The 11,075-nt window shown below is 44.8% G+C and overlaps 1 protein-coding gene across 2 annotated transcripts; it reads right to left on the reverse strand.

Moving 5' to 3' along the window:
* Positions 1–1,277: 1,277 nt before the first annotated feature.
* Positions 1,278–5,214, reverse strand: LOC127317172 (homeobox protein knotted-1-like 2). Of its 2 annotated transcripts, none has more exons than XM_051347695.2 (6): positions 4,808–5,214; positions 4,126–4,246; positions 1,983–2,167; positions 1,773–1,904; positions 1,546–1,682; positions 1,278–1,438 (listed from the first exon to the last, which is right to left on the reverse strand). In XM_051347695.2, exons 1-6 carry the CDS (start codon positions 5,117–5,119, stop codon positions 1,435–1,437), a joined length of 891 nt encoding a protein of 296 aa, XP_051203655.1. In that variant the 5' UTR covers positions 5,120–5,214; the 3' UTR covers positions 1,278–1,434. The 2 variants fall into 2 exon arrangements, with proteins under 2 accessions (XP_051203655.1, XP_051203654.1); XM_051347694.2 differs by having other exon boundaries at positions 1,278–1,449; positions 4,808–5,213.
* Between the last annotated feature and the right edge of the window lie 5,861 nt (positions 5,215–11,075).

Raw genomic sequence — 11,075 nt, forward strand, 5'->3', positions numbered from 1 at the left:
GACGGCAATCCGTTAACAAGCAAAACTACATGGCAAATTGTGATGGAAACTTTTAAAAGAGAACGTATTTAGAGAATTTGAGATGGCACACAACTTAACATATGAGAGGTCCTGCACGTAAATTGGCAACTCCGTGAAGCAATGTTCTTATTACCAGTAAGGTGGCTGACCTTATATTGATCCAATACCAGGATTGTGGGAAGAAGAACTTTCTTCGGAGCCTCTTTTGGGATGGTGATGTTAATCGAGTTATGGAGATCCCTACTGCACCTCCAGCTATGGATGACTTCACAGCATGGCGTCAACAAATATGAGTGGGATTATGGTTTTGGTCGGAACGAAAGAAGAGCTTTAGGAGTGGGAAGAGCCGACATAAGCCTAGTTTGGAAGAAAAAAATTGTGGAAGCTGAATACTCCATCCAATCCAAAGTTAACATTTTCGGGTGGAGAGATGTTCATAGTCTCATTCCAATCTGATAACACTATAGTGGCGGAGACGATGAAAGAGGGAGGCTTCTTGGCTGCTACTGCAGCAGCGATATTTTATTATTGCAATATTTTGGCTTTGGATTTTGCAAAAGCAAGTTATGAATACTGCCGAAAAGATGCAAATGTTGTGGCACATGAACATGCTAAGTTTAGTTTTCAGCCTTCCGGTTCCTGTAACTGGGATGATGATCCCCTAGCTTTATTTTACCTTTTTTGATTAAGGATGCAAGTGTGTTTGATTATCAGTAAAGTGCACAACAGTCCTGCTGTTTCCTAAGAAAACAAAAAAAGGTCGATCATTGCAAACTGAATTTGCACGTTTACACCTACCGCTCTTCATATGCAACACCTAGGTCCTCTTTGCAGGTGTGATGTTTTATGGCTGCTCAGGATTTTCTCCTGACAAGAGAACTGCTACATCATCATAGCAGCGAGAAAGAACAGACGAAGAGATGGGCCGAGAGGTGCACCGACAGTGATGCTGCATCATGGCCAATATACACGTATAAATATATGCAAGTATACAACACCACACAGATCACACACCACTTCCATCCCACGATTCACTTCACAAAACATCACAAAGTAGCGGCCTAAAAATACAACATCACGGAACAAAACCGTATACACTCAGATTGTCCTGCGACACCAAAGACGCAGCACAGCACAACAGCCACAAACGCTCACCGAGCAGCACCAAGAGGTGAAAGCTGCTTTCAGGTAAGACACTACCATAACACACGGTTAATCACAACATTACGTGTTTACTTTTTTTGGGGGGGGGGGGGGGGGGGTACAGATGTTGGGTCCGGGAGACGCCACGTCGGAATGCTCGTCGCTGGAGCAATAAATATATCAACCCATTCTCCACGATGGAAATGTTAATTTACACATGCGTGTTCTTCTTCTCCAACCGTGTCCTACCAAGACTGCTCGGCGTTGCCATCACCTGCATTGTTTCTATTTGCAAGAATAAGCATCGCGGAAACGGAGACCAAAAAGGTGTCAAGCATATAGTATATTAGAATTTAACAGCCGGTTGTCATGAAACCATACCTTTTTCTCTTGCTCTTGTCTGATGAGGATGAGGTGGGGTTGCTGTGCCAGTTGCGCTTGCGTTGGTTGATGAACCAATTGTTGATCTGCTTCAGTTGCAGCCCGGTTTCCTGCACCAGGCGGGCCTTGTCCTCCTCCTAAGCAAGTAAGCGGAGACGATCATCAGTAGCGGAAAAGAGGTGTGCAGGTTAAAAGGGCGATGATGGTGCCTGTGAGCTGTCACTTACAGTGGGGTATGGCCATTTTGCATGGGCTTGCCACCAGGCTTTCAGAGTAGACGCTGTGTCTCCTGGGAGTTTTCCGGCCCTTCGCTTGCGAAGTATCTCTTCCCTAATGTCCACAAGCTTTTCTCTGTACCCCTGAAAGTCAGGAATTTTGGTTATAGTTAAGACAACAACATGGTGACAACCGACAAAACTGGGAGGCAGTAATTTTACCTGCTTAAGCTCGTGCTTCAGCTCTTGCCTTACACGCTCAACCAAGGATCTCTCACCCTCGGTTAGCATTCCAAAGCCCATACCATCTGACACATCATTTCCCTCATACATGTTGCTCTCACTGTCGACCGGATTGTCTTCATCATCAGACATAGTTGCCCCGGTGCCTTCACCAGGAGATGCCCCTACAGGAAGAATCGGTATTAGCACAACTCAGAATTGGCCAATCTCCAACTTATCTTGGTAAAATTATAACTAAGACTATCCAGGCTTAAACTTGCTCTAGGTATATCTTTATAACTTCTCCTGACACAACACTCAATATTATTATCTTGATGCACACTTCATGTTCAAACATATGCATCTCAATCGCAAACTGATGCAAACCGATTGATTATTACACATTCAAACAAATCATGCAAAATGGAAATGCCCATTAAAAAAAATGAAAATCAGTCCCTCGCAGAGACATCAGATTAAGTGTGCGAACGCATATTGGCATGGTTTTCTCATGCGTACGTGCTTCCTGATGCCCATAGTCAGAATGGTGGCAAATGTTGGCTAAATATTATGCATCAGCAGGGTTAAAGAAACAATAGCAGGCAAGCTCCCAGTAAATTTAAGTAAATTTTTGAAGCTGTCAGTGTCATTTCATAACCATGAAGCGTTCTTTCATATGTAAAACTTCTTTGCACAAGGGAAGGGACTTCTTTACGTAACTAAACGAGTTACTGTTTTTTCCAATTTTCGTAATGAAAATCGATATGCCTTAGCAGGGTTCAAGAAACAATAGAGGCAACCTCCCAGTAAATTAAAGTATAATACAAGTCGAAAAGTGCTTTTAGCACACGAGCTCCAGTGCTCTCGCTCAGTTAAAAAAATTGAAAAATATTTTTACAAGTTATAAAAAATCATGAAAATAATTCTGTAGATTACCAATGATACATCCCACAATCATGGAAAATCCCAATCCGAAATTCTTTTTATTTTGACCTGGACAAAAATGACAAATTCTGATATGTTTTGGAGATTTGAAAATGACTACTTCAGATCTACAATTTTGTCATTTTTGTGTAGCTCAAAATATTAAGTATTTGAAATTGATTTTTTGCCCGTTTGTGGGATACATCATTGACTATGTGTGGATTTTTTTCCAAAATTTTTTACAACTCAAAACTATTATTTTTATTTTTTTAAAAAAAACGAGATCACTGGTGCCCATGTGCACCAAATCTCTGTCCAATACAAGTCCACTACAGATTTTTGTAGCTCTGTCAGTGTTGTTTCATAACCATCACAAATTCTTTGATACGTAAAAGCTCTTTGCACTAGGGAAAGGGGCTTCTTTTCCTAACCGAACAAGTTATTGTTTCTTCCAATTTTCATGATGAAACTCAATATTGCTACTCCAACTAACTGTTGTTGTCTGTTTTTAACTTCTTTTTTTGACAAACAACATGAAGTACCTCATAGGGCACCCCCTTATGTCAAGGCTCCCAATTACATGTTTCATAAATGTTCTCCGTGGAAGTTCATTGCACTAGACGTAGTAAGGGAAACTTTATCAGGACAACTTAGGTAAGGTAATGATCACAATTTCAGTTGCATGGTTGGTACAACACAAGGTTCATGGAGAACTGCCAATTACACCGAAGACCGAGCTGAAATCTCAATAGGTATAGCTTTAAATTCAGGTTTAAGAACTTTGGTTTGTAACTCTTGTATCTGACAAAACATAATAAGGAACCGGTACTGCTATAAAGGTGGACCTAATTTGCGATTTGTGTATGTGTAAGGCTTCCAAGGGTGCAGATTATGACTTATATTCTCTATCAGAGCATGCAACAATAGAGGAAAAAAGGTCAACTAAATTGAGCTCTTTCTAGTTGAGTTTTCTAACAATGAACTTTTTTCGTGGACTGTGTCACTGCACTCAGTTGGGTGAAGAGGGCGGAAGCAACAAAACTCTTACTGTTATTTTATTTTGCTGTGACCGAGATCCCATAAAACGGCGCCCCCCTAATTCTAGCATGATACTTAATGTGACCATGAGTAAGAGCAAAACTGTGACTTAGGTAGCATGCATGGTACAGATTGTAAAATCCTCTTCCTAGAGATCATAAGAAGCTCTAGTGCCACCTACCTGTAAGGCTCTGCAAGGTCTGCTCGAGCTCCCAGCAAGCCATCACCGCCTCCATGGCGTGAACGCGCACGTGCTGCTGGAGCTGTTCCTTGAACGAACAGAGCAGCAGCACGTAATGTGTCTGCAAGAAAAGGAAAACAATTTTTTTTAGAACATAGAGAAGGCAGGCAGGGGGAACAATACGATGGTATCTAAGCAGGATCGTCGTTTCCAAGCGAAAGACAACGGAGCTATATTAGATAATCAACGGGACAGTTGTAGTGTAGTGCATAAAAAAACAAGTTAGCTGCTCGTAAATTATAACCATATCAATCGGGGATTATTTTGAAGCAGGAGCGGTAACCAAGTTCTGAATTAGCAGCTTCAGTTGTATGACTTGTTTTAGTACGCTGCTACTGATTCCGTAATCTCTTGCTGTGTGAGTATTATAACCGGTTCCTAAGTCAAATTCCAATCCGAACAGGGAAATTTATTAGCAACCCCGCTCCAATCCGTCACCACACGGTGTTCCTAAATCTTAACATGGAATTCGCAGGACGCCCGAGACAACGCAAGCGGGGGAAATTTCATTCGGACCACAGACAGAAGCACGGACGGAACCTACAAACGCGGCGAGGAATTTAACAGGGCGCGCGCGGGGGCGGGCGGGCGGGGGGAGGTGTGTGTGTGTGGGCGCTCATACCATGAAGAGGTCGAGCTCCTCGCCGCCGGCGGGCGCGCCGGCGGGGTGGGGCAAGGGCGGCGGCGCGCGCGCGGCAATCTGCGCGTCGATGCGGGGCAGCTGGTCGACGGGCGTGGCGACGCGCAGGCAGGCGACGTGCGCCTCCAGCAGCCGCTCGTACAGCGGGTGCGCCTCGATGGCCGCCTTCTCCCGCTCCCAGCCCCCGCCTCCCGCGCCCCCAACCGGCGCGAAGCTAGGGTTCCCCGCCGCCGCGGCCGCCGCAGAAGCGGGGTCCATCCCCAGCGCGTGGTCCTGGTGGTAGTGGTACGCCATGGCCGGTCGGTCGATCGCCCCGCGGGCAGGGCGGGCAGGGCGCGCCGGCGGCGTGGACGAGGGCGGGTCGGTCGCGCACGCTTCGAAATTGGAGTGCTGCCGCCTCTGACCTCGAGAGAGAGGCGAGTTAAGAGGAGGATGGGTGCAGCTAGCAGAGAGCAGTGGGGAAGAGGGGACCGCTGGCGCGGGGTAGAGGAACGACAGCCATATGTATTCGGCGTGAGCACGTGACACATACTGCTTGCGAGAGCGAGTGAATTTCACACTTGGAAAAAAAATATTGTATATTTTTTTTATTTATCATGAAAATATGTATTAGAGGATAAATAGTTATGGTTTGAGAAATCGTACGGCGGGGAGCGAAGGCTCATGCGTCGTCGATGTGGTTGCGTGCATGATGATCACGCGGATGTGGAAATGACGGGGAGGGGCTCGCCGGGGTCGGTACGGCAGGTGGACATTGTCGAGATATTTGAACTTAGAGAGATGTCGCGGTAGAGTCACCGATGAGTATGGGTAGGCATGAAGAGGTTGGTGATGACAAATCTGACGATGAAGCACGAGGAAGATCAATGGGATAAGGGTGTGGCGCAACGAAGTTGGACCGGAGGGGCGAAGTGATCGTTGGATAGGGATACAACGTGAATAATCGTTGTATAGGGATAAAAAAGTGAATAATCGTACACCAGCTCCATCGTCCATGACACCTATAATTTGAGCGAGTCTCGTTGGAAACATATATCATACCGTTGTACTGCAAAAACATAGACCAAAGGAAGAAAAAATATAAAATAATGATGCGTCGATTTATTTGTTTTTCTTGGGATCTATTATATCATATCTGTCCGTTATAACAATAGAAACATTGGCGTGGATAATTGGATGGTAGTAGTGGGTTGAAATTGTGACACTCTAATGTTTCCCAACCTAGTGTTTTAGTACTATGAATTCAAGTTACAAAGGTTTCAGTGAGAGAACACAATACATGCTACTACTCAACGTTAACAATGTTTCATAGAAGGAAATCAAGTCAACAATAGTACTTCCTCCTGTCCATTTTAATTTACTCGAATTTAGTACAAAGTTATACTAAATATAAGTCAATTAAAAGAGTCCGGAGGGAGTACTTCTCAACGACAACCATACACAAGAGATATGGTTTAGAGAATCTTCATTAGCACCCCCAAATGTTCCCAACCATACTTGCGTTCGCCTCCTGCCCCGCAAATCGCTTGCAAAATCTCCCATGTTCAAGCTAACCGACAGCTTTGCGCTGTCTATGGAGCAACCCCCCCCCCGCCCCCGGCACACGCACACTTTGGATGTCGCTCGGTCCATCTTTCGAAAGCCACCGCAACTTCGGTCTGGCTATGCGCAGCTCGAACAACTTCATTTCCTCCTGCTTTGCGTTTCCGCCGCTGCCTTTCGACACACCAAGATGGAACGACGGCGAGATGTCTAGCGAGTCCTAGCTAGGCAACATCGGTCTTCTTAGCCAATTTGATGATTTTTTCGCTGATTTAGGGTTTTATTAGCTTAAATTTGGTCCTATTTTGTTCCATTTGTAGTATCCATAGGTGGACAATGCTCATGTGTCCATTGCCAACCTAACATTCCACGGGCTCACTGAAAATGCTATCAACACAATGCAAGTGGTAGTGTGTTTTGCTAAATTCTAGCCGATCTACGATCACAAAATACTATGCATTGTTAGTGTCTATCATTTACATTTCTAGTGCGTCATAAATTGTGGCTTCGCTTCTCGGATTGATCCCTAGTGGCCTGCAAAATTACAACATACACTATCTAGTTTGTGGGGCATGTATGAAAGCATCAACACTTCTAGAATTGAAGAAAAAACTCAAAATGATGCATGGTTACGAAGTGCCCCAACTTATTAGTTGAGTTTAGACAGACGGAGAAAGATGAGGTGGTGGTTCGGGGTCTAGGTGAAAGCTTTGCAGGACCTCGATCTCCGCCGATGCCGATGACGTATTCTCGCACCATTTACCTTCTTGGTGGCTCGCCGCAAGACCCCCTCCTTTGGATCCTCAAGTTATGCTAGGTTGATGGCCTGAGTTCCCCCTTGGGCCGCTGCTTTGGTGTGAAGGAGGTTTGTTGGCCTGGTCTGGGCCGTGGTTGCTCCGAGACAACATAAGAAAGACTCCCTGGATCTGGCGGGCTTCGGCTTGGTATTTTTGTGTTGGCTTATGTTGTGTGTGTCTCATGTTGTAACTCCTAGTTGGTTGATGACTTCGCAAATTTAAAGCTGGACCCTTCTCGAACCATCCGTCTAAAAAAAGATAGAGAAAGAGGAAAACCTACTCATATAGGCAAAAAAAGAAGCGAAAGGAGGAAAGAAAAGGATCGAAGAAGGAAAATACCGGAACATATTATTTGATCTTCTGAAAGCAAATGAATAGAGCAAGGAAAATATGAACAAGATCAAGCTAATTTTGGAAGAATTATATTGACATGCTTGGCTGAAGAGACGTACTAATCTAATTCTAAATGTAATTATTTAAGTTGTTGTATGAAACTATGCTGAGAAAAACTAGTTCGACCGGCCATCTTGGGTAGACGGCCGTAAACAGACGCGCGCGTGTGCCGGCGTCCAAACCGGTTTGTCCGGCGCTGTTGTCGGACAGAGTGTTGGAGGCGCCGGTGATCGTAGGCGACGATGCTATGCGGCTAAGAGCAAGTATAATAAGTCCTAGTCAGCTGGCTATAAGGGTTAAAATAATATATTCATGCTTAGTTGGAGGAGAGAGAGGAGGAGAGAGAAGAGGAGTGGGCTCTCATGCAAGAGCCAGCTCTAGCACGTGCTCCTAGGCACTTTGTGAGAGTGAAATGTGGGCCATCCATTGATAAAGTAGTACATGATTATAGCTCACTATTATACATGTTGGCTATATGTTAGCTACAAATGACATGGCACATGGCTTATAGCCAGCAGCTGGCTATACTATTAAACTTGCTCTAATAAGGCATGAAGAAAATTAACTAGAGGCTCTAGTTAATTTTCCAAGATAGCCATCCTCTAGTCTAGAGCCACAAACACACGTGATGATGGCTATCTTGGAGTGCCGTGGACCAGCACGTCGTTTTTGCACTAAGCAGAAAACTTGGCTAACCTGCAGGCTAATAATTAAGTAGTGGTGTTAGGGCCGGCGGGCCGATCAATCGACCTTTTCCTTTGTCGCTTTCTCTCCGTGATCTTCAAATCAAATCAATTGTGTATTCGTTTTCTTTCGGTAGGAAATGATAATCGCTCAGTTGACTAGTACCTTTTTTTTTTTGAACAGAGTTGACTAGTACTTGATTCGTTCCATAATTTTTTGTCTCAGAATTGGATGTATCCATTCATTATTTGTGTATCGACTAATCCAAATCTAAGACTAGATTTGAGGAACGGAGGGATACTATTACCCTACTACCATGCACATAAAAATGTCAGCGGTCCGACTTCTTCATCAACGACATCCTCGACAGCTTGTCACAAGAGGAGTCATACGCCTATTCAGGGCTCATGATTGCCGCGACGTCCCTCATCCAATGGCACACTGAGACGCAGAGGCCGACGCACATAGGCTCGACGAGGCCTCGCAGGGGCAACCTAAAGCGGGATCGAGAGGGTGGCTGGCTGTATCAGGACTACTTCCACCCCACCAAGGTGGTCTTCACGGAGGCCCTGTTTCGACGGCGGCATCGAATATAAAGAGACATGTTCTTGACTATTCTGTGAGGCGTGAGAGACTACGACCCCTACTTCGAATACAGACTTGATGCCACTGGTAAGCTATGATTCACCTCTTATCAGAAGTGTTCCACAGCTATTCACATGCTTGTGTATGGAGTGGCTAATGATCTCCTTGATGAGTACTTGCGAATGAGCGAGACCACCTGCCTGAAGGCAATGTGTATGTTCAGTCGAGTTGTGATTGCGGTGTGCGACGATATTTACTCGAGAGCAAATTGTTGCCGACATCGCGATCAACGAGGCAAGAGGATTTTCGAGAATGATCAGAATCATAGATTGCATGCACCAGGAGTGGAAAAACTATCCATTTGCATGGCAGAGGCAGTATAGCGGGCATGCCGAGGGGTGCACTGTCATTCTTGGGGCGGTGGCATCACATAATATGTGGGTTTGACACTCTTTCTTTTGCATGGACGATTCCCACAATAACATTAACTTGCTCCATCGCTCTCCGGTATTCTCAAGGCTTGTAGAAGGCAACATTTTCATGTGCTTAGCAATGGGATCAATGGCAATGCACACGACAAGCCATATTATCTTGTTGATGCCATCTGTCCGGATTGGGCCACACTAGTGAAGACAGTATGTAATCCCAACAGAGAAAACAAAGAGGTTTCCCTAAAGGCAAGAGATTTGCAGGAAAGATATGGAGCGGGCAGTTGGTGTGCTGCAACCTTGGTGGGCTATTGTTCATCACCCTGATAGAACATGAAATGCTCAAACAATGTATGTGGTGATGACTGCTTGTGTGATCATACACAACATTATCATTGAGCAAGCGCGTGATGGCAACCTCCATGACCAAGGATGGCAATTTCAGGGTGAGTTGGTCGAGCCGCAGCTAAGGGCATCAACGTTTGAGGAGTTTCTCCATATGAACACCGAGTTCCATGATAGCCACATATCCGCTCGTCTCAAAGCCGATATTATTGGGCATGAGTAGGCATTGAAAGGGCATAAGGAGACCGAGGAGTACTCATCGCATAAAATTTAAGCTGTTTGAATTGTGTTTGTCTTTATTTTTTGCAATTTTATTTGTTCGATTATGAATTTTATTTGCATGTGAACATTGTCATTTATTTGTTAATATGGTGTGATAAGAAACTTAACATTATTTATATTTAAGCATTATTATTTTCTATTCTTTTGTGTTATTTGGAAAATATGGTGAAAATGAACAAAAGTGGCCCGACGGGATCAAAATGCGTTGGTGCGCTGGGCTACCTCCGACCCAAACGGACATTTCAGGCAAATGAGATCAATTTGGTATCTGCGACTGGCCCAAACAGATCATAACAAACACTTTTGGTGTCCGAAATGCGTAGAGCCGCTAGAGATTTCGGTAGTCCAAATTTTAACAAATCTAAGATTTTTTTGTTGTTATTGACGGAGTATTAGTTTTCTCAAGGTTGACTTCAAAATTCAGCTCCGCGATCGAGGGAGGAGCCCAAAGAGCATCTTCAAATTAAGTTCAAACTGGTGACGTGGTTTGCGATACAATAGCGTGTGTGGGTGGTGGACGCGTCGTTGCCGTCGCTGTTTTCTTTCCTGAACAAGTTGAGGAGGATCTCTCGCCCATTATCCACTTTTGTGGAGAGGGTTAAAAGCAGCAAGGTCCGTCCGTCGAGCGGCATGGCGGCCGATGGGACTTGTTGAACCGCGATGATATTTTCTGTGGTCCCGAAAGCATGGCAGGACAGCGACGAGAAACGGAGGACGGACCACGGAGGCGGGGGCCATGGCCTGGACTAAGTGGCGACCCGGCGTCCAGTCGGAGGTCGACGCGTCGGCGCCGGTCTCGGCGCCACAAGTTTGTTTGGTGCTCCGTGATGCTAATCACGAGCGATCGTGCGTGGTAAAACTAGCTTTGGTGACTGATTCCAGGAGAACTGCAAGACAGATGGGCTGGTGCCAGTGCATCATCTGTTATAGCCTCGTCACGTCAGCTTTTACCTTCACTCTCATCCTACTCTCATCCCACTCTTACCCCACGGTCTCAGTGCACGGGCTATAGTACCAGCTCTCACTTCTCTCTCCTCCACATCACCATTTTTTTTTCAGATTAAGTTATTTCACTCGATTTTTTTAGACATTCAAAATAATGCAAGAAAATTATTTTATTCAACTCAAAATGTAATAACAAATAAATTTGCATAATAAATTTTAAAATTACATAATAAATAATAAATAAATTAT

This window comes from Lolium perenne, chromosome 7 (assembly GCF_019359855.2).
Source record: "Lolium perenne isolate Kyuss_39 chromosome 7, Kyuss_2.0, whole genome shotgun sequence".
NCBI lineage: Eukaryota > Viridiplantae > Streptophyta > Magnoliopsida > Poales > Poaceae > Lolium > Lolium perenne.

What these genes read in the sequence shown, in the direction of transcription:
- LOC127317172 (XM_051347694.2), bottom strand. Translation starts at nt 5,119, where the DNA reads ATGGCGTACCACTACCACCAGGACCACGCGCTGGGGATGGACCCCGCT. An exon ending in AGGAGCTCGACCTCTTCATG is followed by an intron (nt 4,247 to 4,807) that starts GTATGAGCGCCC and finishes CTTTTCTTGCAG; the next exon opens with ACACATTACGTGCTGCTGCT. An exon ending in CAAAATGGCCATACCCCACT is followed by an intron (nt 1,683 to 1,772) that starts GTAAGTGACAGC and finishes TTACTTGCTTAG; the next exon opens with GAGGAGGACAAGGCCCGCCT.